The 27088-nt window shown below is 44.8% G+C and overlaps 1 protein-coding gene across 4 annotated transcripts; it reads left to right on the top strand.

Annotated features, from left to right (window-relative positions):
- The first annotated feature begins 1690 nt into the window (after positions 1 to 1690).
- Positions 1691 to 26780, top strand: LOC130535866 (phospholipid-transporting ATPase IH-like). Of its 4 annotated transcripts, XM_057051248.1 has the most exons (31): positions 1691 to 2137; positions 9443 to 9565; positions 9721 to 9810; positions 10136 to 10216; positions 10712 to 10819; positions 11982 to 12110; positions 12715 to 12818; positions 12916 to 12966; positions 13075 to 13139; positions 13219 to 13300; positions 13862 to 14012; positions 14096 to 14293; positions 14369 to 14542; positions 14956 to 15122; positions 15254 to 15325; positions 15945 to 16018; positions 16093 to 16196; positions 16748 to 16929; positions 17322 to 17555; positions 17636 to 17813; positions 17895 to 17997; positions 18297 to 18442; positions 18839 to 18898; positions 19044 to 19171; positions 19278 to 19413; positions 20777 to 20800; positions 22034 to 22099; positions 22359 to 22462; positions 22557 to 22722; positions 23294 to 23408; positions 24386 to 24637. In XM_057051248.1, the coding sequence occupies exons 1-30, from the start codon at positions 2099 to 2101 to the stop codon at positions 23369 to 23371; spliced, it is 3417 nt and encodes a 1138-aa protein (XP_056907228.1). In that variant the 5' UTR covers positions 1691 to 2098; the 3' UTR covers positions 23372 to 23408; positions 24386 to 24637. The 4 variants fall into 4 exon arrangements, with proteins under 4 accessions (XP_056907228.1, XP_056907215.1, XP_056907236.1 ...); XM_057051235.1 differs by lacking the exon at positions 23294 to 23408 and having other exon boundaries at positions 24386 to 26780; XM_057051256.1 differs by lacking the exon at positions 20777 to 20800.
- Positions 26781 to 27088: the final 308 nt, after the last annotated feature.

The following is a 27088-nucleotide window of genomic DNA, read 5'->3' on the forward strand; positions in this document are numbered from 1 at the left end:
ACATTCGAAGTAAATCCAGGCGACTGAAACCTCCTCAGTATGTGGATTTGATATTTTTGAAGCTAACCAGCTAGGGAAAAGGATTCATATGAATCTTTCTGCATATATCCTGTATGCACTAGTGGAGGAAAGCTCTATAGTAGACAAGTAAATATAGTTGTGTAATTAGCACTTTCTCTATTTGGCAGCTCTGTTTCACGCAGCGGGACTGTGTTTGTTTGTGTTTGTGTGTGTGTGTGTGGGGGGGGGTTGGGGGGGGGGTAGCCCACTGGCCCATATGCTGTTTTCCCTGGCCCACAAAGAAGACTGAAGGAAAGAGCAAACAATGACCTAGTTCCTCCACACGGATGGACGGTCAGTCAGCTATGTAATTATCACAGTAACAGCAGTGGAAGCAACCACCTACGCCACAGACTGAACAGCAGTTTCAGCCCGATTCACGTGTAAAGCTCAGGACAGCTGCTCTTGGGAAGGAACATGTGTTAAATCATGGCAGCTAACCCACTGACGGACTTATGCGTAGTGCGTTATTCTTTAACCTGCAAAGACTCTGTAAATTGGAAGTGTCGGTGTTTCCTTCAGGGAATTGTAATGTACTTGTTCCAACTAGATATTATTAACTTACGTGTGTGGGAAAATGCTCCAGTAACTAACATTTCTGCTTAGTCTGGTGTTACAAAAAGTCTAAAGGGGATATGAAGCACTTCCATAAACACTAAGCATAACATGCATATACTAAATGGGAGAGAAAGGAAGCAGAGTCAGTAATCTTTCCATTGAGGCACAGCCATAATCAGCCACCGGGTGCATGGGGTTCCTGAGGTACAGCTGCATAAAGCACCAGTAGGTCGGCAGACAGAGCTATATCGTGTATGCATTATTGATAGTGACTGTGCTAATTGAAAGTCATAATGAAATGTCTGCAGTGCATATGGCGCCCTGCCACCATACAGCCACAGGCTGCTCCTACATGGGGATAAAGCTAATTTTAGATACCCTGCTGTTGGAGTTAAAGTCTGTCAGCAGTGCTACATCTTTTTTTTCTCCTTGATGCGTTCATAATTTTAAAAAAATCCATCCCTGATTTTATTTATACTTAAAACACACCAGCAGGACTTTAATTATAATGAAGCTAATAATATTTTTGAAATGTACTAATTTATTATGCTATATATTTACTATAACTGCAGACTAACAGCCAGACTATCAGTAAAACTCCCTCAGTTATATAGTATATGTAGAAGTTGTCAAATTACTAGAATGATACAAATAATCAGAAGTAGAGGCAGTAGGTTATAACGTGTTCTTTGCATTTGTTGTTAGAACATAATAGCAAAGACTTGGGATAGTCATATCATTGATAACAATCAAAAAATAATTGAAGTATTTCAGGTGCTGCTTGAAACATGTTAATATTTCTGTCGGAAGTGTATCTTTATGTGAAAAAACCTTGATATCACAGGTTCACCTCCTGTTGTTGCGTTATGTACACATTTTTATTGTAAAAAGTAAAGAGATCTCTAATGTTAATTAAACTGGTTTATTATTATTATTATTATTATTATTATTATTATTATTATTATTATTATTATTATTATTGTGACTATTATTATTATTATTGTGATTCACATGTTTGGGCCAGGAGCTGAAGGGACACCAGTGCGCATGCGCAGCGTAATCATCTGACGGCTGAGCGCTGCCGTTTCACCGCACGGCTCTGGCACAGAGCGGGAGACTGTCTCCATGAGGGACCGTCTGTTACGAGGCTCCAACTGTCTCATAGACGAGGACTGAGCTTTGGAAACAGCACTGCAGGTCTGTAAAGGTTCACGCACGATAAACCTCCACGTGAAATGCAGCCTGCGGCGGACTGAGTGCGGCTTTTTGGATTCGCTCCCTCGTTGCATGGCTCTTCCCGGGAATGCCATGCAAATCAGAAGCGCCGACTGAGAGACCGCTGCTCCTCGCTATCACAGACACGGCGGCGGACAGGGATGGATCCTGCTAGAAAGGTCCCCATCAGGTAGCGTTTTCGAGGACCCAGGGAGAGCTGCACGTCTCTGCCGCGCAGTGCCGTCGACGCGCGGCTGTGGTGAAGATGGATTTCACCCGGCTCCGGAATCTCATCAGCAGATACGTAAGCCCCCCCCCCCCAACACGTCCGTCACTACTGTCACAACTGAGTCTGCAAGTGTCTGGATTTGTGTTCTCGGGTTTACGCGTGAAAGTGTCACAACAAAGCTGCCTGCGGTGAGCTGATGGTAAACACTCCGCTGTGGACGGCCACCGACTGTGGGCTTTGGAATTGTTGTGGATGTGAATTGGGAAGGTGCCAGTGGCTACAGATGCCATCATGGCTGGTGAATGTGTAGAATAGGAATGAATTTGGCTGGCCCACTTTGGCCGCTTTAATGAGCTGCAACACACATTCAGATGAGTCCCACTGGTTTCTCTTTGCTCTGGTCTGTAGGTAAATTAGGGGTCAGATTTGGCTTGGCGTTAAAAGATGCCCCCATACAGTCCGGACAAGTTGTGCTTCATCTGATACTGAACTACGGGATCCTTACTTAGCAGGAAATGCCTGCAAAGACCGCAGATGAGGCTGAGCCATAATGGTATTACTGGGTGCTCTGGTCCTGCTGCTCTGGCTGCTTTGATCATGGCCTCCACGGTCTTTGATGGGGGCAGGAAGCAGCTGGTTGGTGGCTTTCTGACAGGTAAGGTGTTCATCAGACTGGACTCATCTGGGGAGCCGTCACACGCTTGACGGTCGTCTGCTGGCCCAGGTGCTGGAAGATTCCAGGTATGAGCGACGAGGGATCAGGGAAAGTGCTTTTCCCTGTTGTTGGTGGTTCCTCAGGCTGGCGTCGATGAGTGAACGTGTGACTGCGAGTATGTGACAGAGCAGGAGGGCGGTGATGGATGCTCCGGCAGGGCTATTATCAGGGGAAATCAGCAGCAAGCGTGACGCATGGAACCATTGACCACACCGGGCCTGTAATAGAATAGACAATTTCTAGAAAATTCTCTAATTCCAGAAAATTTAGGACCAAAAATGTGGGGACTTAGTCACGTTTGATTACTGAAAAACCAAATAACTTCAACATACCTTTGTAAAAGTGAGGGTGGTTTTGGGCCAGTTTGACTGATTACAGTCACACCTCCATCAGCAGCCTCAGAGATTAAACACAACATTTTTTTTCTTATAATTCCTTATTTATTATCATCAGGATCCTCAATAGGTTCCTTCTCCTTTTGAATCTGGTATACCTGGGGGGGGGGGGGGGGTTCTTTTTTTTGATCGTAGTAATCGAATCCGTTAAAGATCCCGGAATTTCCAACCCCCGTGAAGGCCATTAATAAATCCACACGTTGAGTTGGAAATGCCTGATTGGCTCATTGGTTGATCGGATCATCTCTAACCTGCCATACTGAACAGCTGCCTGCCAATCAGCCAGGGAACATGCACTTTATTATTCCACTTCTTAAGTTAAGTCTATTATAGTGAGTCCATCAGGTTATGTCTTCACGGCCTGTCGTCTCCATTTATTTTTAATCAGATCTTTTTAAATCTAGATCATCAAACCATCTTAAGAGATGATCTTGAAACAAATGGCTCCTAATGCAAACTAAGACAGCAGAATCACCAGTTGGTCCAACAGGATCATCCTAAATGTATTTCCAGTCTTTGTCCATCGTGTTAGATGCATATCTAATGTAAAGGACTGGGACAGAGGAGGTGGCATGAAGTAAAGAAGACAGATTGTTTATTGTAGATAGCTGGGAAAAATATCCAAATGTGATCATGTTCCTAGATCTTCCACCTTACTTGTTACAGCTGGAGCAACAGGTGTCTGTGCGGACTGTGATTTAGAAAAATGGCAGGAAAAATGATAATATTAAACAATTTATTCGAATGATCACAGCGTCACGCATAGTGTAACCAGTTTATTTCTATTCCCACAAACCTGTCACAGTTCCTACACCATCCATCCATCCATCCATCCATCCACCCACCCATCCATCCATCCATCCATCCATCCATCCATCCATCCATCCACCCATCCATCCATCCATCCATCCATCCATCCATCATTGTCTGGGTTACACAGGTGCTGATCTGTCCCAGCAGCACTGGTCTGGAGGCTGAATACATCCTGGACAGGTCAGCGTTCCGTCACAGAATTCAAGTCATGCATTCACACAGGTGCCGTTTAATCAACCTACTCTACATGTTTATGGACTGTGGGAGGAAACAATACTCAGAAATCCCACGCAAGCATGGGGAGAACATAGAAGGGCCCAGCATAGAACCAAGCTAACCAGTTCATTACCACTCATGTGCTTGGTTGAAAATGTTGAAAGAGTAATCAAAAACATCCAGTGGAACAGTTAATAATAACACTATTTTAGGGTGTAGCGCCCGTGACCTTTCTCTTCTCTATAATGTCCTTTCATCACTTTATACTAAAAACAGTGGTTGGATGTCTGGGGCACAATGTCACTAGTTATTAACAGTACTTATAAACTTGCTCTGCATCAAACTGCATCCGACTGCTTTCAGTCATCAGCTTCCCTTGCAGACCTTTTCTGTTATCGCGCCACTTTGCATCTTTTCCATGAACATTAAGTCTGTGGAGTCCTCGAAACACTTGGATGCAGCTTCGCGGGTTCCAGTGTGGTCAAAGGTTGATGGTTTTGACTAACTTTGCAACTCTCTCACTTTCTTTTCCGCCGGTGTGGAAAAGCAGGTCGCAACCTGCTCGGTTTACGTTTTGCCACATTAGCTCCCGCTGCTCCAAACAGATAAGGCCAGTCTATTTCTGTCCACTGCCCCCTTTAGAGCCGGGGTCCTGGCAGAGACGGAGTCTGCTGGTGACAGCAACACACGGGGCTTCTGTTTTACCCACCACACTGGCTGTTTACCAGCAGATGTGCTGGCTTGTTAAATGATTTAGTTTCCCACAGTGCTCCCCTGAGGCAGCACTTTCATTATACCACCGTTTCTGGTCCGAATTAGCACGTTGCATATTCAGTTTAAAATCAATGGGGCTTTTTTTTGCTAGCATTGAGATTTTTGTGGGAGAAAGAGGACAGAGGAGAGCAAAAGTAGCACAGCTGGATTAAAGACTTGCGTAACACTTTGATCACAGCAGATCAAGTGGCAGAGGGAGCTGGGGCAACAACGGAATAATCCTTTTTTGGGATGAACGTTTTTGAAGCATCCATGTCACCTGCTTGCACTGAAAATGATGTAAACACACCAGCAGCTTCTGCCTCGGTGCCTAATGACTAATGATGTTTGGATGGTCGGGACTGAGAATTGGCCATCAGTTTGGTGTTTATTTACCATTTTGATTAGATCAGGGCAGCCTGGGCTCACGGTGGGTGGCGATGTAAAGAATGACCCAATATCATCGCGGTTAGCTGTCGCCTCACAGTCAGAGGGTTGGAGGTTCAATTCCCAGCCCTCCCAGGGCTTTCTGTGTTGATTTAGTTTTGTGCCCCATCTGTGTCAGTGCGGGTTTTTGTCCCGATCTCCAATTTAGGTTGATTGGCCCAAAGTTACAGCGACTCGTGACTGAACCTCTATCTGGCCTTCAGATTTTTCTGGTACGATGATAATCAAAGCTTTTTCTTCTTTGAAATAACTATTCTAATGCTCATCCAACACCAGCACCTGTTTGAATTCACCCACTGGTGTTTAATCACATCTGTGTGTTTGAGAGCTTGATCAATTCAGTAGACTGTCGGGGAGCACAATGCAATCCTGACTGCTTAAAAAATCAGCATTGTCAGATGTTTCTAAGACGACCACTGACAATCGTTTTCTGTGCTACAAAGCTAAATTTTCTCTCCGTTTGCACTTGCTGCATTGTTTCCTGCTGTATAATTGTGCTCTGTGTCAGAAGATACTCTGAAGCAGCATTTCAAATCAATTACCAGCTCTTTTTCTGCTGATGCTGGAGTGGTTCCAACAGATCCTGGAATAAAACTGCATTTGCTTGTGTGATAGACAGGAATGAGACATCTGTTAGCTGCACTTTTCACTGAAGCCACGTGGAGCTCATGTTAAGCTCATTGGGAAGCACTCATTCATAAGTCGTAACATAAAGACTGAAAAAGAAAAAAGCTGACGAATGTGTTTAGCATATCCTTTTTGGTTCCCGTGCTTTCTGTCTTGGCTTATTTTGAATTTCTCTTATCATTTTGGCTGATTTTTCTGGATGGTTCTGAGAGTATTCTGTTTATCCTGGTGAGACAACTAAATGTGTGAAAGTTTTTAAGATCTTGACTCAAAAAGCAACTCTTAATGCCCCAGAATCCTCTGTCGAGTCTGGTTTCAAAGCATTACGTCAGTGAGAAAGATGATTGTCGTGATCCCACTGCTATCTGTTGCTCCCTATTTCCATGGTGATTAAGCGGTGGTAAATGAGCAGCAGTGGGGTGTGCGCTGTGCAGGTCATGTACTTCCTTTTCAGATGATCAAGGACTCTGTTTGCCTTCATCTGTCCTCAGGGCCACAGCAGATCTCACAGCTCCTTTAATGTGCTGCACAAATCCACCAAGAAATCATGTTCAGCTCTGTGAGATCAACAAAAGGATTCATCCATTTTTGGGTTCTTATTAAAGAGCTCAGGGTTACAAAGTAGAAGAAGCATGGCTAGTTTTAATGATGCCCCTTCATTTTTCCTAATTTCACCTTTTTCTTAAATTTCCTAAACCAGCAGCATAGTTTTAATTCTTCGTACTTGTGGGTTTTTTTTAGATGTGAACACATTTGTGTTTAATAAAATGCAGCCACTCGTCATCATGGGCGTTTTGATACAGCTCCACTTCCATTTAGCTTCATTATATCAGTTTTAATTGTATCTTAATGAATTAAGAGCTGATTAGTGCTGTGGGATAAAACAGCAGAGTGTGTTTTATCCCCCGTCCTGCAGTCTGTTGGTGGACTTCATTAATAAAGAGCCGACTCAGGGAGATTTGCTGTGTGAGTTAATGAGGGATACCTGCTCGACATGATGTGTGCCGCGTCTGTGTAATTCATCATGGTTTGGACAGCAGAGGAGGGCCGAGACGTGACCGTTTAATCAGGCTGGTTAATGGCGTCTGCTTTTATGGCATTTCTGTGGAGGGAAGGACTGGGAAGGAGTCATGAAAGCCTCACGGCTGACAGGGCGAGGGGGAGGTGGTGGAGGAGGCTGCTTTTCAAGTGAAAATGTATATTTGTGTCCTTTTTAAAGGGACATTTTGGCCTGTCATCTCATTCCACCAGGCTGGGTGATGTTTGGTGGTGATGCCACTTAGATCAGCCTGGCTGCTGGAAGGCTTTCAGTTCTGCACCGAACCCTCCAGCTCCGCCCTTTGACGGAGCAGCTAGTGAGGAGCGAGCAGCGAGGCCGGCGCTGATGTGGAGCAGTGAGGAGTAATGATCGGATAACTCCCAAACGCGGCACCGTGTCTTTCCCCGTCCCGCTCCACAGTCACGTCATGAAGTCTGGAGTCTGATATGAGGAGTCAGGACGAGGAGGGAGGTGACACCATCATGAGTATAAAACCCTGCAAACATAATCGGGCTTCCGGATACAGTGGAGAAATGTTTGAAGGATTTGGGGCTAACGCTGATCTACTTGAACATCCGATGAATGCAAGTGTGAAAGGTATTAATATTGTTTACTAATCACTTTCCTTCTGATAAATCAGACACAAACACGAGTCCTGCTTTCGCTTTTTAAATAGTAAAGTTAATTAACTGAGATTTGCACAGATTTAAGAATCGCTGCTGTCAGCCGGTGAATTATTCTTCACAGAGTTCATTAAAGTTCACTTTGTTCAAATAGAATCCTCTGATCCAGCAGAAACTGTCTCACTGTATAAATAGGAGCTTATTTGAGGATGTTTTAGCTCTTTTAAATAATACCTGCCAGGGTTATTAAACCAAGAATATCATGTTGTGGTCATGTCAAAAGTGGTCTGCATCTTCACACAATAGAGGTCAAGCGTGTCCAGACAGTCCAATCCATCCAGGTTTTCTGTCCCACTGCATTTTCAGCCTGGTCGGACAGAAAACCCGGCTGGACTTTGGCCCTCAGGACTGGGTTTGGACCTACCTGATATAGGTTCTTCACTTGTCACTTGTCAGTTTTATAATGCCTTCCCGAACATCACTTTGCCATTGTGGTGGGGTTTGGAGCCCCCCCAGCTGCAGTAGGTTGGCGTGGGCAGTTCACGGGTCAGGAGGTTTGGTGGATCAGGTGACAGGACTTCTGCCTCTGTGACCCAGAAGCAGACAAATGGGAGAAAAGCTTGTTACAGCCGTCATTATTTCCACTGCTGCCTTCTCTTCAGCTGTAACTTCTGTGTCTCAGGGTTAAAAAAAAAGTCTGGAGGACTTTGGCTCCATGTCTATTTCCATCCTACTGTCGGTTGCACTGTGGATAAATTTAGACCCGCGACTCCACTTGCTGCCTTTTTGACATTGGCCATTAATTGTCGAACACGTCCATTAACCTTGATTTAACATTGTAATGACATTAGGGTTTACAGCAGGATTCTAATATCATTATTATGATTATCTAAACCTGTTCAACTTTAATTCCAAATGTGACCGAGGAGGGATGATGGGATGAACAGATGATCTGGCCGTTGCCAACGATGACGAGCTTCATCATTCACACGTTGCAGAAGTTTTGCTGATAATGGTCATCAGAGTTTTGGGCTTTGTGTTGTGTTCAGGCTGCGCTCGCCCCACCCACTCGGGCCGCAGCCATGTGAGCCAGACGGAAACAAACAGCTGAACATTCTGCTCTGTTTGCTGAACTCCCAGAATTCCATGTGCTTCCCAGATAGAGCAGCATAGATGTCACAGAAAGGGCTGGTATCTTCATCTCTAATCAAATATCCGACTCAGAGAGTGGTGATTTGGACCAGAAGATGGGAGGATTGAGGAGAAATGTAGGGAACAATAATAGATGAACCCACAGGTGTGAGTCAGCGCACTCCACCTACACTAGAACACACACAAACACACACGCACACTCTTTGTGAGGTTATCTGTTCAGAATGTGTGAGTGACATCATCATTGTGCCACCTGATACTATATAATAGTGATTTTTAACATCTTTTTATTAATATTTATTTGAATTTCCTTTTAATTATTTACTCTTTTCCTGTTTCACCGTCACAAATTTCAGTCTTACTCTTTATCCCAAGATTCTATGTGAGATGAAATGGAGGATACTTATTAGTAACTGATTATATTGTTTGAGTTTGAGCCCAGCTGGAAAGAAAATGTTCATTTTTAAGGTGTTACTGGTTTAAGTTGCTATTTTTCTTTTGTCTTTAGAATAAAGAATATTCTACAGTTTGGTGGAGCCTGTTTCTCCTTCCATCTCTATTACTATTTATATCTCTATATGCGTCTTCCTGTCTTTCCAGTGTGTGGGGGAGGAGATCTGGGTGGACAGTAGAACGGTCTACATCGGGCACAAAGAACCCCCTCCGGGAGCTGAAGCCTACATCCCTCAGCGTTACCCCGACAACCGCATCGTTTCGTCCAAGGTGAGCGAGGCGCAGCTCATTACTCACAGCCCCAGCATGGCTGGAGCATCACACTACCGTCTGCTTTCATATTATTGAGCTGTGTTTTAAATGCTGATTCATCGTATCCCTTCCTGTATTTGTGACCATATTTGTGCCGCTGCTCTGTCCCTCAGTATACCCTGTGGAACTTCATACCCAAGAATCTGTTTGAGCAGTTCAGAAGAATCGCAAACTTCTACTTCCTGGTCATATTTCTGGTTCAGGTGAGGAGTCATAAAGCTGAAAACATCTCGGGAAATTTCTGGGCTCAAACCAACCTGCTTAAAGATCAACTAGGTTTCTTTTTACGGTCTTGTCAAGACGGTTTGTGTCCTTTGTCCGGATATTTCTTTTATCCTTGAGTTACAATGTTGCACTAAATGTAAAATGATCTGTCCGATGTGGGTAAAACGTATCTGGGTGCTCAAACGTTGCTCTGGTCTCTGGATCTTTGTTGCTGCCGCGCCTTCTTACTCAACTTTTATACTCTTCTCTTTTATTTTTGCCTTTCCCTCCCCTCATGCTTTACTACCCTCGTCTCCCTTGCAGCTTATCATTGACACCCCCACCAGCCCCGTCACCAGCGGCCTGCCTCTGTTCTTTGTTATCACTGTCACCGCCATAAAACAGGTAGGGGAAATATTGCACTGCAAAGAATCTCTCTCTTCTCCTCTCTTCCTATGTGTGTCTCGCTCTCGCTCTCACACACACACACACACACGCACGCGCACACACGCACGCACGTTTTACCAATCGCTGCTCTGTATATACACATTCCTCTCCAGTGAAAGGACGCGCTATTGAATATGTCTGCTGATGTGCGAAATATGATAATGAATGCTCTCCTCTGTTAATCACTGTGGCTGAGGATCTGTGCCCCTGGGAGATGCTGCCTCTCCACCACATCCCTGCTACTGAGTGATGAGGTGCTATCGGTGATAGATGGAGCTGTTCAGCTAAGGAAGCCCGAGCTTTAGTCCGACATAAATCTAAACCCAGTAGAAAAGCAGGAAGTATGGCCACTAAGCTCAGAGAGCACAGCGCTAATTAATAACACTGATCTGGCCCCTGTTCTGTCTGCACTGTAATATTCCCTCCCCTTTATGCCTATTACATCTCTTTCAGGGCTATGAGGACTGGCTCAGACACAAGGCCGACTGCTCTATAAATGAAAGTCCTGTGGACGTGGTGCAGCAAGGGAAGGTGGTGAGGACGCAGAGTCACAAACTGCGGGTAAGGATGGCCTCATTAGCCCAGGACGGCACCTGAGGCCCAGCAACAGAGCACTCCGCTGTCCCATCTCTTATTTTTCTGTCCCTCAACTTTCTTTCCTGCAGCTCCTGTTTGTTTTTTCCGCCTAATTTGCTGCATATGAAGTGATAGCCGTATTGGTGCCTGCAGGGAAAAAGCTGTTTTGTCTCGGCTTTAAAATATTAAATCTGAGCTGATCCATCTGTGAGGTGTGCATTTGTAGCAGCATGCAGTGGGTTAGCAGGAGGTTAGCAAGTCTAGTCCTCTACCATTCTAACCACTGTAAAATTAAGGTTTTGGTTTTTTTACATTTGATCAATAAGGTAGTGTTAATGTAGCCAAAGCCTACAAGTTTACAGTCAGTAGAGCTTAGAAATGAGCTAACATCCAAAGTTCATATATATATATAATACAGTAAAACCTGCATCTACAATAGCGATGGAGTTATTAAATAGTTATTAAAATGTTCAGGACAGAATCATTTCAAAAATATGGCATTATAATCTATTTCTACCAATCAAGCCATATATTTACTATACTAACTGTTTTGGGCTAGAAAACAGGGGATTTCTTTACATTAAATGCAGGATGGATTCAATGGAAGCAGGTCCAGCTGCTGTGTTGACGACTCCTGTGGTGTTGAGGGTCAGCCTGGAACAAGGCTTGACCCTTGCAGCTTATTAGGTTTTACCAGATTGCCGTTTTGGTCTTTTTTCTGTCCTGGTTAGTCGCAGCACGTCTATGTTCTTCTGTTTCTTTGCGAGTGTTTTCCAGCACTTTGCGAATCACCGTTTCTTTCAGCCGCAGCTCCCGCAGAGAGGATTAAAGCAGGAACAGGAATAATGATGAATATTTTAATCATGTGAATTCGGAGGGTGTGTGTCATGTGTACGGTCACCGTGGAGATGGGATTTAACAGAGCTTAAGCTGCTCCGCTCGCTTAATCTGTTATGTAACTTCTCAATCCTTCAGAAAAAAAAAATATATCTGGAAAAAGAAATGATGAAGAGCAGATATACCTTTTAATCACAGGTCCATCTGTTTTTGCCGTCCGCTCCGTGCACGTGACACTCTTGTTGGACTGCTCAGTGTTAATTATTGATGTAGGAGCTGTTATGGGGTGTGTGGTGTGTGTCTCTGTCAGGTGGGGGACATCGTGGTGGTGAGGGAGGATGAGACGTTCCCTTGTGACCTCATTCTGCTGTCCTCCAGCCGCCATGACGGGACCTGTTACGTCACCACCACCAGCCTGGACGGAGAGTCCAGTCATAAGGTAGAAGGACCAGCAGACAGGACAGTCTAGCTCGTCTTTTATGGCGTCCATGCTTAATCATCCTCATTCTTGAATGACCTTTAAACTGACATCATTTTTAGGATGAAAGTGGTTTAGCATTTATCCGTGATTTATTAAGCAATCATTGAAACATGATCAGTATCAGTCCATTAAAAAGGTGTGATGTAATGAACATCAGACCAGTTAGAAAATGAAACTATCTCCTGGCTGGAGTCAACACAGAGACACAGACACAAGTGGAGACTCTTGGAGGTGATCTGTAGTTCAGCGCTGTTTGTCAATTCCCCTCTGATCTTTCATTCATGTCACTTAGACTCCCACACATGGGTGAGCACACACACGCACACACACATACGCACCATATTATAGGGCCATGTGCCCCTCCCATATGCCTCTGAGGTGACCACCATGTCCGTCCCCCACTGACCTGAGGAGCAGAGCCCACCTCTCTGCCTTCTCCAGTCATTTTTGAAATCTGCTGGGAGCCAAAGGGAAGATTCAAATGAACTCATTACTGAGTGTGGCTGACATTTTCCCATTATGTCCTCCTCTGCTCACCCCTTCCTCCACGTTCCTGTCGCAGACCTATTATGCTGTACCAGATACCATGGCCTTTAGAACGGAGCAGGAGGTGGATTCACTACATGCTACTATTGAATGTGAACAACCGCAGCCTGACCTCTACAAGTGAGCACGCCGAGCTCTCTGATGCATGCATATCTGCTGCAGCACATCTCCCCTCTTTGCTTCCCTTGAATTCATTTCGATGGTACTTTCGTTGCAGATTTGTTGGACGCATTAATATTTACAAGGACAAAGAAGAGCCTGTGGCTAGGTGAGTGTGCATTTTGGTAGGGAGTTCATCAGCATGTGACGCCGTAGTGCTGTATCGATAGGACAAATGTCTTTAATATCGATCCTGATGTATTCTGTGTTATTCTAGACCACTCGGGGCTGAAAACTTGCTCCTTAGAGGAGCCACATTAAAGAACACACAACACATTTATGGTAATAACCTGTGGATTCCTGCAGTTAGATCACGGGACTGTTGTTTCTTCTAGGATGATTTATGTTTTTCTCTCTCTAGCTGTTGCAGTTTACACGGGAATGGAGACCAAGATGGCTCTGAATTACCAGTCCAAATCACAGAAGCGTTCTGCTGTAGAAAAGTACAAAAACATCCACTCATTTACACCACATGTTTGTGTTTTTATGACATGCTAGATCATAGTTTCCATTTTTAAAAAGAGCTGGGGGGAGAATCGTTTGCAGAGGAAAACACACAAAACGGAGGACTCATCCCCTTTAAAGCAGTTATAGTTTATTTTTTAAATAAGAGATGAATTCTGGATAGTTTCTTTTAATTTCATCTTCTTTTATGTCATTTCTTTACAAAAGTTTAAGTTTTCTTGTACATTTTTGAATGTATTAAGCTTCTATGAAGTAAAAAAAAAAGTAAAGAATAAGTTACGTGATAGTAAAATACAGGTAAAAATGAAAAACAATGAATAGTGAAAATATTACCTAGAAAATCCTGTAGCGTGTCGTACACCCAGAAGACTGACACAGCTTTGCTGGTTATAGGCAGATGCAGGTGTCAGTGTTTGTCCTCCTCCCATGCGGTTTAAATAGCAACTGAACTTGAACTCACAACAGTTGTGAGTTTCCTACACGTGCAACAAGCTTCACTCTGAATGCGCTGATGGAACGCCGACCCTCTGTCCTCACAGGTCGATGAACGCCTTCCTCATAGTGTACCTGTGCATCCTGATCAGCAAAGCCGTGATCAACACTGTTCTCAAGTACGCCTGGCAGTGGTCGCCGGACCGCGACGAGCCCTGGTACAACCACAGGACGGAGAATGAGCGCCAGCGTCATGTGGTCGGTTTGCCAACTTCAATCCAGTTCAAAATCTTTTCATCCAAAATACCTCAAAGATGTTTTCTTTCTCCCGCCTCCAACAGGTGATCCGAGCGTTCACAGACTTCCTGGCCTTCATGGTTTTATTTAACTACATCATCCCAGTGTCCATGTATGTGACGGTAGAGATGCAGAAATTCCTCGGCTCCTATTTCATCACCTGGGATGAGGAAATGTTTGATGAAGAGCTGGGAGAAGGAGCTCAGGTCAACACCTCTGACCTGAACGAAGAGCTGGGACAGGTACCGGAGCGCAGGTTTGCAGGTGACAACGGTAATTTGGAGACTTTACTCACCCTGGCCTCTCTTTCCTCCCAGGTGGAGTACGTGTTTACTGATAAGACGGGCACACTGACCGAAAACAACATGGAATTTATCGAGTGCTGCGTCGATGGGAACGTCCACATCCCGCATGCTATCTGCAATGGCCAAATCCTCAGTGCTGCCTCCAGCATAGACATGATCGATTCCTCACCAGGAGGATACAGGAGAGTGAGTCTGCTCATTCAATAAGGAGTCTGAGCCGCAGGCCAATGGGCCGACGTTTCAAAGAAAAAGCCCGTTTTGTTTATTTTCATCGCATATAAAAGCACAGCAGGGTTTTGTGTCTGGCTAATGAAAGTCTTTTTTTTTAACCTCGTGTGTTTTACTGTTTTAAAAAAGTCCTGATACTCAGAAAAGTGATGAGCAACACTTCTGGCAGCAGCAGTAACACAACCATGTTTAGATTAATAAGCGTCAAAGTGTGTAGTCAGCAAGAGCAGCAGAAAGAGAAAACAGGGAAACTGAATGTGGGCAGTATATAGCGCCACTTTAAAGGCTTTCTTTCATTGTTCGATCCCTGGAATGATCTGTACTCGGTCTTTGAAAAGATCTGGCGTGGAACCTGTGCTTTGCACCTGCAGGAGCATGAGGACCTGTTCTTCCGGGCGCTGTGCCTGTGTCACACGGTGCAGGTGAAGGAGGAGGACACGGTGGACGGCATCAAGAGGGGCATCCATCAGGGCCGACCCACCTCCTTCTATATATCATCCTCACCAGATGAGGTGGCGCTGGTGGAGGGAATGAAGAGGTAAAAATGCAGGAAGAAACAGTTTCAGGTTGTTCAGACCTGATCATCAGCATTGTTTTATCTTAATTGAGGGGAAATCCGCATTCAAATATTCAAGCTGTGAATAAAGTTTGTTCTCCCTGGATTTCCAGGCTGGGTTACACCTACCTGAGACTGAAAGACAACCACATGGAGATCCTCAACAAAGACGACGAGATCGAAAGGTAGGTTCTGGCCACAGAGCTTGATGTTGGGCAGCAGTCTTGGAAAGAAACGGCTCTCGGTGTTTCTGCTATTACTGTACTGTTGGTGGTTCAAAAAAATGCTCAGTCAATCTTCCTTATCTGTGAGAATAAGGGATAGAGTTTCTCCAGTTTGGTGGAGATCGTGGTGCCGAGAGAGGGGTCATGTAAGCAGCCTCTCTTCATCATCTCTGTGGGCTCCTGTCGATCGTTTGCTATTTTAAGGGACAAAACCAGCTGGAGAGGAAGGACTGCATCTGCTAGACTGGAGAAACTGAGAGTATAAATATTGTGCACTTATATTTCACTTTAGCAGCCCTTACTTATTTCAGTGATTTTGAATGTTTTTAATTCTAATAAGGATATTTTAAGATGACAGCTGAGGAAAATCTGACACAATAAGAGTGTGAAGGCATGTGTTCCTTTGTGATGATCAGCACTAACACAAGGAGAGAATCCACCTGATCTGAACACGTCTTCATAAGAGCTGCATTTATGTTGGGAGGCCTGTCGTAAACATTTGTAAACCTTCAGTAAAATGCACGTGAGGCGAAAGGTCAAAGGTGAAACCAGTCCTTTACAATCCATAACCTCCCAACAGGTTTGAGCTGCTCCATGTTCTGAACTTTGACTCCGTCAGGAGGAGAATGAGTGTCATAGTCAAGTCCGGCTCAGGTGAGCTGCACATACAAATATAGAGAGATGTCACTTCGGTTCATCCATTTTATAATTGTTTTTTTTAATCCCAGGAGAATATCTGCTGTTTTGTAAGGGAGCGGACTCCTCTATCTTTCCACGTGTAGTGTCTGGGAAGGTGGAGCAGGTGAAAGCCCGGGTGGAGCAGAACGCTGTCGTAAGTTCACGGCGCTGATATACATTCTCTGCACTGGCTTTATCAGTCGTAAAGAAAATGATAAGATCAATCTGTTATCCATAAAATGGGATAACATTGTGATAATAAGCTGGATCTATCGGATCACTGACTTTATCTACAGTCCAAGATCATGGGAACTTTCTATCTCAACAGAAACTGGATATAACAGTTAAAGAAATATAAAAAATAGATATATGTGCATTTACAAGGGCATTCGTGTACCCAAATGAACACTAAAAATGCTAACGGCAAAGGAGGACCCATCCTGTTTGCTCTGATGACTGAGTGAATATGAGTGTTAGACTTAATTCCCAGTTGTTCTCAGATACGTGGACCACACCAAAGGTGCCACATCACTCCCTCAGGAACCAAGGACTCTTCACAGCATGAAGAATTCACAGCTCCAAACACGCTGACGTGTCAAGACAAGACTGATTTTTAGCACGACTCATTTATTGCCGCTCTTGGTTTTGGAAATGTTCGTTTGACTTCTTTTTGCATAACAGTGACCTCGGTATTTCCCTTTTCAGGAGGGGCTACGGACTCTGTGTGTTGCTTACCGCCGACTGTCACAGACAGAATACGAGGAGGCGTGTCATCACCTGACTGAAGCCAAGCTGGCCCTGCAGGATAGGGAGCAGAAGCTTGCACAGGCCTATGACGTCATAGAGAGGGACTTTGTGCTTTTGGGGGCCACAGCGGTGGAGGACAGGTCAGTCCAGACGTTCAGGTCTGATTTGAAACTGGGACCAGAGAGCATTTTAACGAGTCACAAAGTGTCTTTAAAGCATTGTGACGCGGCAAAAATGATTAGAATTTAATAAGCCGACGTAGCAGCACTGTGCTTCCGCTGTTTTCCTCTTGGTTAGAATATTCTAACCTCAACTAAGCTCAACCAAATCCCAGTAGCGACCTACAAATGTGTTTCTTAAGTGATCAGTCGGGTGGGCTGGGACTGGTGATGGGCTGGGGCAGGGCTGCTGGGGCAGGGCTGCTGGGGCATTGATAACGTATCACCAGTTGGTTACATTGATTGAAGCGGTGATGGACGTCGTGACCCACCTCGCCGGAGGCTGAAGCAGTTATTGACTTATTGATGTGCAGGCTCCAGGAGAAGGCAGCAGACACCATCGAGTCCCTACACAAGGCAGGGATGAAGGTCTGGGTCTTAACGGGGGACAAGATGGAGACGGCCGCCGCCACCTGCTACGCCAGCAAGCTGTTCCGCCGCAGCACCCAGATCCTCGAGTTGACCAAGAAGCGCACGGAGGAGCAGAGTCTGCACGATGTGCTGTTCGAGCTGAACCGGACCGTGATCAGACAGCGCTCCATCTCTGGGTAGAACTGAAACGCCCTCTGTTCTAAAACTGCCTGCGTGGAGAGCCTCCTGCTGATCACTGCTCTGGGATTTTGTTCAGGTTGTCGGTCGACTGTTTGGATTTCGGCCTGATCATCGACGGGGCCACGCTGTCCGCTGTGCTAAAGCCCAGCCAGGAGGGCGCCGGGCCGGGCAACTACAAAGAGATTTTTCTAGAAATCTGCCGCAACTGCAGCGCTGTGCTCTGTTGTCGTATGGCGCCGCTGCAGAAAGCTCAGGTGATCGAGCTGCCCTTCGCTGACATGCGGCCTGCTCGGCCCCAGTGGTGCTGATCACTTTTTGCTTCCTTGTTTTGGCAGATTGTGAAACTTATTAAAGCCTCCAAAGAGCACCCCATAACCCTGGCGATCGGTGACGGCGCTAATGACGTCAGCATGATCCTAGAAGCCCACGTGGGCATCGGTGAGCTCATTTTTTCATTAATATGTGCTTTTCTAACTTTAAACAGGTCTGTTTTTTAGTATATTGTTGTTCATCATGAAGGATCATGGCAAGGTGCTTAACAGAGATGCTTGAATTATTGAATATCTTTCACATCTCACAAATCCAGCCAATATTGTATGTGTGTAATTTTTGCCAACACATGCCTACATCCCTCACTGCTGAGCTGCAGCCATTTTGTTTCGATGAGGGGAAACAGCATCCCTCTCTGACAGACCACATCCTGATTACACCTAAACATTTTGTCTTTTTCCCGTAAGGCATCATGGGTAAAGAGGGACGGCAGGCAGCAAGGAACAGCGACTACGCCATCCCCAAGTTCAAACACCTGAAGAAGATCCTTCTGGTTCACGGCCACTACTATTACATCCGGATTGCCGAACTGGTCCAGTATTTCTTCTACAAGGTGCGCTGCCAGCGGCCCGTGTTCTCCGCTGGCTCACTGATTCTAATCACTTCGTGGTAAATCCCAGTGAAACGCCGGGATACAAAGAAGCAGATTTTGCAGCTATTCTGACGAAACTGCTGAATTGGTGATTCCGGAGTGAAACATCCCCTCCTGAATGCACGGCCACTCTGATCAGTGTGGGCGGCTTCCACGCGGAGCAGCGCCCTGCCAAAGGAAGCCTTATTCTTCTCTTTTCTTTGGCAGACTTCTGCCTGAGCTTATAGCGCACAAGCTCTGCAGACAGAGAAATCAGTAGCTGGTAGCATTTTTAGATCCTCCAAATCTAAAAATCGCATGTACATGCCACCGCTCACTTTCTCTGCGTGTCCCTTTTCTGTCTTTAAATCTCTCCAGAACGTGTGCTTCATCTTCCCTCAGTTCCTCTATCAGTTCTTCTGTGGCTTCTCGCAGCAGGTATGGACACAGTCCCCACACGTCCATCGTCCCCACACGTCCATCGTCCCCACACGTCCATCGTCCCCACACGTCCATCGCAGATTCTTTATCCTCCTTTGTTTTCTTCCTCCTGTGTGATTCCTTTCTTTTTATCCCAATGCAGCCTCTGTATGACACGGCCTACTTGACGTTGTACAACATCAGCTTCACCTCGCTCCCCATCCTTCTCTACAGCCTGGTCGAGCAACATGTCACCATGGAGACACTGAAGAGGGATCCATCCCTGTATAGGTACGATGAAGCCTTCTACAAGTCGGAGGTTGTATTTTTGGCGCCGTGTGTGTGATGCGCCTGTTGCTTTTACCCAACACTTTTCCCCCCTGTGGACTGACATCAGGGACATAGCAAAGAACTCCCTCCTCCGCTGGCCTGTCTTCATGTATTGGACATGTCTGGGAGTATTCGACGCCGTCATCTTCTTCTTTGGTGCCTACTTTCTTTTCGACAACACCACTTTCACCAGCAATGGCCAGGTGAGTCTGTGGGAGAGCTGGGACGGTGACGCAGAGACAGATCGGCTGTGCGGTGTGTTTGATGTGTCCTTTTGGAGATACAAAGGAGCGTTTCCTTAAAATCAGGCATCCATCTCTGTTGGATTCTCATGTTAAGATAGAAACACTATTATTTTTATATTTAAGTGATGTTATACAGTGACATGCAGAAGTTCTGTTTCTGTGAACAGTTAAACAAGCAGAAGACAAAATGATCTCCAAAAGGCAGAAAGTTCAGCATGAAACATTAAAGGAAAGCAGCGCCCTGGTAACTCCAGGAGATTAGAGCTCTGGTTAAAGCTCTCAGACCTGTTAGCCTGTTGGACTCGTGACTTGTTCATAGTTGTCGTTAGGAAAGGTCAACTGATGCACGTTTGAAAGCTTTATAAACGCCCAGGGTTCCTCTTAAGCCTTTAAGAAGGCAGCACAGTTTTTCAGGGTCCAATTTCCTCAGTTCAGGATCTAATTAAGAAATGGCGGCTAATAGGACCGGTGAAGGTCAAGATCAGGTCTGGAAGTTTAAAAATAATATCAGAGAACTGCTCACAGGATTAATAGAACTGCAACAGAAATCTGGCCTTTATGGAGCGCTCATCAGAAAACCTCTCCTGAGCTCTTCAGCATCAGAGATTTGCAAGAAAACAAGCCTGATGCATTTAAGGACCCTGTGGACTAATGAGGTCAAAATGGGACTTTTTGGTTCAAAGGAGCAACTTTAGGTTTGGAGAAGAAAGATCACACACATATGGTAAACACATATATTCACATATATGAAGGAGAACAGCTGTCAAGCACGGGGCCGTCGTGCTTTGGGGCGTTGCAGCAGTGGCTCAAGGGGAGGTTTCACAGCTAGAGGACAAATGGATTTAATTCCAACAAATTCTGGATGCAACCATGTGTAGAAGACCCTGAATACTGAAGACCCTCCTCCTTGAAGTCCAAAGTTTAGAAAAGGGTTTTGTTTGAATTATTAAGGGAACGCCTCCTCCTCCTTTTGGTTGATTGTTCACATTAACAGACCTTTTGACCGCGGGTGGCCAACTTCAGCACGCCGCTGTGGTTCCCTGATAGCAAGCTCTCTATTTTAGCCCCATAGAGGTCACCAACATTGGATCTCCATTCATATGACAACAATAGCATCTTTCTCTGTATTGTTACTTTGGATCATGTCAGCTGTTTTTGATTGCCTTTGGCCCTGTTTTCTTTTATTTCAGTTGAAACATCCTGTAATTCATTTTACCCTTTGTCCTGATTCTCTTCTCTCCCCCTCCTTCTTTTCTGCTTCCTCTCTTTTTATTTTGCTCCCCTCTTCCTCCTCCTCCTTCTTCTTCTTCTTCGTCCTCAGCTTATGACCACCAACACACAGATGGTAAGCCCTCCTCTCCCTATCTCCTCTCTCTGTCTCTCATACTTTTTTTTGCCTCTTGTCGTACTGTTCATAGTTTTCAGTTTCACCCTTTCATCCAGTTTCATCCTCTCACTTCAGGTCTTCCACCACTTTCATTTGAATGTGTAGTCCTCCAGTCTTCCATCACTCTCTCTAATCTGTGTAAAGCCCTGAATCCTGCACACTACCTGATCCTACACGCTTTACTGACAGTAGAATCCTCCGACTCTCCCATGTGATCTGTGTGTTTTGTCGTAGTAGCAAATAGGCTATTGCTAGAGTTTCCTGCTAGATTTAGATCCAACATTTGTTTGATGTTCTGTCTAACGTGTTTGTGCATGTGTGCGTGTGTTTGTGTATTTGTGGGAGCCGTTCTCGGGGTGGGTTGGTGTTTGATTTGCTCCAGTGGAGGAACCGTACTCCTGACAACAAGCCAGGTTTCAAACGCAACCTCATAAAGGATTAACGAATCAGGGGATTGTAGCAAAAAATACCGACAACCAGCTGTGGCTCTTACATAAACTGCCCTATTTCCTAATTTTGCGCCCACTCTCCCTCTTTTTGCATCAGGATTCATTCCATCTGTTCGATCACGGCTGCCTAAAACTTTCTAGGATTTCAGGCTTCAGAAGATGACAGAAATGTTCAACATTTGGCGGCACTGTTCAATAAAGAGAAAGATTTGTACTGTGAAACAGCTCATCGTAGAAGATTTGAGGATCAGTGAGGTTTAGAGCCTTTTTTGTAAAACAAACCGAAGCCCCACTCATTGTTGGGTGTGGGCCGGCTCCATTCAGGTTTGCCAAATCAATTTTTAATCATGCGTGTGTCTAGATGCTTTTGAGAAATGCTTTACCAACCCCCAAAGAAACGGTGTCACGCAACAGCGGCAACAGGAATTACTTCCTTTGAGGCTCTCCAGGCTCATGCTACATCTTAGCAACACATGTGTCAATCAGAGTCTTCAGCAGGACGGTTGGCAACAGCAAAAGGAACCACAGGAAGACCTGCATCAGCATTAACGTACAGATTAGATTAAGATCTTTTTACTGTGGCGGTAAAATGAGGCCAACAAAAGGTCGTGTTATTATTTTGGGCACGCATTGTCCATTTTTAAGCATTAGAAAACCTCATGCTGGCAGGGAGCCGTAGATTCTCTGACTGTAATATTGCAATTGTGGTGTTTCTCACTCCTTTCCTGTCTCTCCCTTTCAGATGTTTGGGAACTGGACCTTTGGGACCCTTGTCTTTACTGTGCTGGTGTTCACTGTTACTCTCAAGGTGTGTGTAAGCACTGACCTCATCTGTTAGACAGGGTAAACAGCAGTTAGCTCCTCACTGGCGCTGCGCTACAATTGCAGGTGTAGCTAAACCGATGTTGTGGGAGACTGTACTTAATGTGTTTGTGTTAATTATCATGTTACATTAGGGATCGCCAGCAGCAGCAGCTCAGTTTGCGCTGCAGTAAAACCAGAAGGCAAAGACATCGACTTTATTGATTTGATGAGCAGTTGCTATGTGGTCAATCTGTTTGTTTCAGCTTGCCTTGGACACACACCACTGGACATGGATCAATCACTTTGTCATTTGGGGGTCGCTGCTTTTCTACGTTATTTTCTCTCTCCTCTGGGGCGGCATCATTTGGTATGCACCATTTTATGCCCCTTCAGTGTCACTTAGAAGCTTCACGTTGCCTAAGTAGGTGGCTACTGAGTTTCCCTCTGCTGTTTCTGTCCAGGCCCTTCCTCAACTACCAGAGGATGTACTACGTTTTCATGCAGATGCTGTCCAGCGGGCCGGCATGGCTCAGCATCATCCTCCTTATTACGATAAGCCTGCTGCCGGATGTCATCAAAAAGGTTCTGTGCAGGGCATTGTGTCCCACAGCCACTGAACGTGCTCAGGTAATCTCAGCAGCAATAGCAAGGGCCCAGCCTCCAGGCTTCAGATCACGGTGGCTTGGCTGAAACATTAACGATGACTAATTCATGGTTTCTCAGTTATTCTAAAAGATAAAAGAAATCTACTTTAATGGCCCCTAATAAAGTCTCTTAAAACAGGGTGATCGTTAATATTGCGTTATTGTAGTAGATTATGGAGTAGACTGTAAATTAATACCACTCTCTCAGCCACCCAGATAGGCCATTATATTATGAACCTCGGTACCTTTGAGCAACAGTGTTTCAGAATGATTTCTCTTCCTTGTGGCGTAACTTCACCTTCCTGTGAAAGAAAGCTTCACTATAAATAGACAAATGATTGACAGATTTCTTCCTGCTGTGCTCTATCTTCTCTTTTCTCCTTTATTGCTGCACACTAATGGGAAATTCACACCACCCTCCATCATCCTTTCCCCCCCTTTTCCCTTACATTATTCCCCATCCCCCCCTTCATTTCTGTTACCCTCTCCTCACTCTTTTCCACCCCTGCATGCCTCACACTTTGCACCCCATCACTCTTTCTGGGTAACTGCAGTCCACTCGCCCGTGCCTTACTGTGGAGCCGTCCACCATCTTCATGCTTTCTCAATCCTCCAGCAGAATGAGTTTCTGATTGGCCCAGAGGGAGGAGAGAGGAGCGGGAAGTGGAGGTGACTCTCTTTTAAGCCTGTATTTGTATGAATGGTGGGGTGGCCCCACATAAACCACCCTTCGTTGTCTCATCTGCTCGTTTGCTGTCAAACCAAGACAGACTTTTTTGGCAGGCTAGATAAACTTTCTTTCGTTATTTGTTTGCAAAGTCAGGTTTTTTTTGTTCCGTTTACCATATTTTTAATATATATTTTAAGTACAAACTGCACATCATTTTCTGTGTGTGATTTCTGTTGTGACTTTTGTGTTTTATGAATGTTGGGCAATGAATTTGTGATTCATTGCCAATGTAGGAAAAATTCACATAACCTGTTTCTTTGTCTTTTGTTTATTGGCAGATCATTCATCTAAAATATATTGAAATATGTTTGTCTTCAATCATTTATATGCAAAAATTCATTTATCCAGTGTGTGTTTTAAATCTGGCCTATACAGTGATAATCATATATGATGTCTTTGTGCTGTTGTGCAGTAGGCGTGCTTTTCAATGACTGAGCTGTTTCAGGATGTTTAAAAGACATTTCTTCATCCTGACAAACCTAAAGAAGCTGCTGTCTTCACTAATTTTTCAAAACTGAGTAGTTCAAATTTTTAACGCTCATTTCATGACAGAGTAGCCAGAAAATGAAATCTTTGTAGTCGGTTTCGACCAGAGACACGTGTGACACCTGCTGTTTAACTGTGGAACTGCATGTTGACGTGCCCGTCAGTCTCTAGATTTGATTGAGTTTGAGTTTGATTTGAAATGCAGCTAATGGATTTATTTGTTTAAAAATCATGAGAGATTGATTTGTTGATGCAAAAAAAACTCCTTATTCTCTAGAAAACATTCCCAGCATAAACTTACTTTTCAAGCTTTTCTGCATCAAGCATTCTTCCATTTGTTCTCAGTCAGAAATTCCTCCAGCTGCACACCACAGTGCTGCTTCTGTGTTTCAGATCATCTTGTGACAAAGCGTTCTCTGTCTCTCCGCAGCATTTTGAGACAGTGTCACCGCCTTGCGTGGCCGAGTTGACTCCGCTGTCCTCGTGTCAGTCCTACAAAGGAACTAGCGTGGACTCTTCTCATTGCCACCTCGGCACCACAGAGATGCTGTCACTCCGCAGGTCTGATACCCTTCCCCAGAAATTACTGGGCCACCTGGCGGAAGGAGGAGGTGCAAACTCTCTCAGCCCCTTCATGCTCCGGTTCTCAGGGGCAGGTTTTGCTCACTATGCTCCCGGGCCGGAGACCTCGGTATGATCCGGAGCACGGCCGCTCTAGCTAAAGGGAATCGGCTGAAACAGACAACATATCCTACAGTGGTCTGCTTCTCAAGGATCAAGAAACACATTCACCATGTGCATTTTCTGGGCTTCACCTGAATGGATAACCCTTTAGATTCCAGCCTTCCACACCTCATCTTACTTTGGGTTTATCTTGGGGGTTTAAGTGTGTTCCCAGGCTTTGTTTTCTTAAAATTCCCCCAAAAAACTTTGAATAACATCTCAGAACGAAACCAGAACTATGTGAGAAGCTATCTCATCCACTGTGGATTTGTGTTGTTTAAATTATTTTGCATCTTTTTGTCTTTTCCTGTCTTTCTTCCCATGTTCTTGCCTGTTGTACTTCCTTGTCCTTTATGTAAATGTTTGTTGAGCATGTCTTCTGGCCAAGTAAAGGGCAACCTGCAATGCTCAGCCCTTTAGGTGTGCATGTGTGCGAGCGTGTGCATGAACGTTGCCTGTGTGTTTGTATGTGACACACCTCTGCCTTACGGGTGAACACACAGCAGCAGACCTGGAGCCAAATGAGAAAAGGTACAGTGAATATGGAAGGAAAACCAGAATCAATGTATGACAAAGCCTTACAGTCACACACACCATCAGCTGAGGAAAAGACGCGGGGAAATTTAAAGGATGGATGTGTAGTATTCAAGCCACCATGCCTTAATTCATCATTTTTTTTAATGGATTTGATATTTTTGAGGTCATGTAAAGACATTTCTAAGTACACAGTAAAATCCCTGTCTGCATTAGCATGTTTTTCTTTATTCATAGTTGCATCAAACTGTGTGCGCGGGAGCGCGCGTGTTCGTTTCCTGGTCACATCACGCTTTCTTTTCTATGAGCACACCGCTCACTTCTGCCTCCATGTGGCCACGTCGAGCAACAGCAGCACAGTCGAATCTTAATTTGTCTCGATGTTTCTCAATGTCCCACCTCACCTGAGGGTCATGCAAAATTAATGTCGCGTAAAGGAGAGATTTTCCTTGCGTTCTGTTCAATTTTACGTTTCTACTTATTTGTTTAAAAACGATTAACTATGGTGAATGCTGATGTATCGATGTAAAACTTTGGGTACTGTATATAGAAATATATACTATATATAGTGAGAGTTCCTTGAAGGAGGAGACTTGAATCGGCGATGTCACAATCAAATCACCAGAATGTTGAACTGATGTGTCCATCGTGTTCTCCAGCTGATGATTGTAGCTCTTGTGGATGAAGTGGAGTGTCTGTTTCATCTTCGTGCCGCACAGACGATGGCAGACTCTGGAAGTCCTGAATGTCAGATTTTGCAGCAAATTTCAACATCTGTACAATTGTGGGGGTTGTTTCTTTCTCCACAAGCACATCTGGACCCATTTACCAGGGTTCTGACATCCGCTGTGCTGTTGCCATCCTGTAGCTACACATTTCTCAATCCACGATCAGGAGAACTAATTTCACAAATATTCTGTAGCTCTTTTACCGCCAGGTTTTCCCAGCACATCCAGGTTTGTGTTGGCCATTCAGAGTATTTCTTTTACTGCTTTTGTATCCCAGAGAGAAAACTATATTTTAACTGTTTATAGTCCAAATGCAACCTACATGTACATTTTATGATTGGATAGATTTATCAATAGGTCTACACACTGCACTTTGTTGTTCTACACTTGATCTTTTCCCCTAAAGTAAAGTCTCCTGTCTGTTGGCTGGGGTTTGTTAAGTGTTCACTCCTGCTCACAAGTTATTTTTCTAAAAAGAACTAAAGTGGGGGGGCCAAATCACTTGACTTGGACTGTCTGTACGGGTCCACCTCAGTCTCGGGTCAGTTTTCCACACCAGCCTTCCACTGCTGATCAGAATGTCAAACTGCTTCCCGCAGTCCATCGGCAAAACAGCAGGTGCTCCTCTTGTCATTTCTGAGCTCGGCAAAGGTCCGAAATGTCAGCTCTCGTGCAGCAGCACGCTTCATATCGTTCGTCCAGTGTGTTTGTAACTGTACAGGTTTTGAGAGTTTATTCTTTTAAAGATTTTAGAAGGTCTCCTCTGGACTTCTTTGCCAGCCTGTCTGTAGCATATGAGGACAAAAACTGTATTGTCATGTAATAAATGAGTAAAAACCACTGAGCTCTCCCGTGCCTTTCTATTGCGTAATTCACGTATGTCAAATGTGGGCTACCTGTGGCCCTTCACACACTACTAGTTATGCATATTTAAACAATTAGTGGCACACAAAGATGCGTCTCTGGCCCCTCCATTTTTGCAGAGTGCTGCTCCACTTTCTGTTGCCAATTTTTCACTGCATTCGTGTTTGTTTTCAAGTTTGTAAAAAGATGGTTGCCAGCGGCAACAGCACTGAGCAAATGGAAACAAGTTCTTGGTTTCATTTCAGTTTTGGGAGAAGCTGTTTGACTGTTTAAAAGTAACAACT

This window comes from Takifugu flavidus, chromosome 1, assembly GCF_003711565.1.
Source record: "Takifugu flavidus isolate HTHZ2018 chromosome 1, ASM371156v2, whole genome shotgun sequence".
NCBI classification, from domain to species: Eukaryota; Metazoa; Chordata; class Actinopteri; order Tetraodontiformes; family Tetraodontidae; genus Takifugu; species Takifugu flavidus.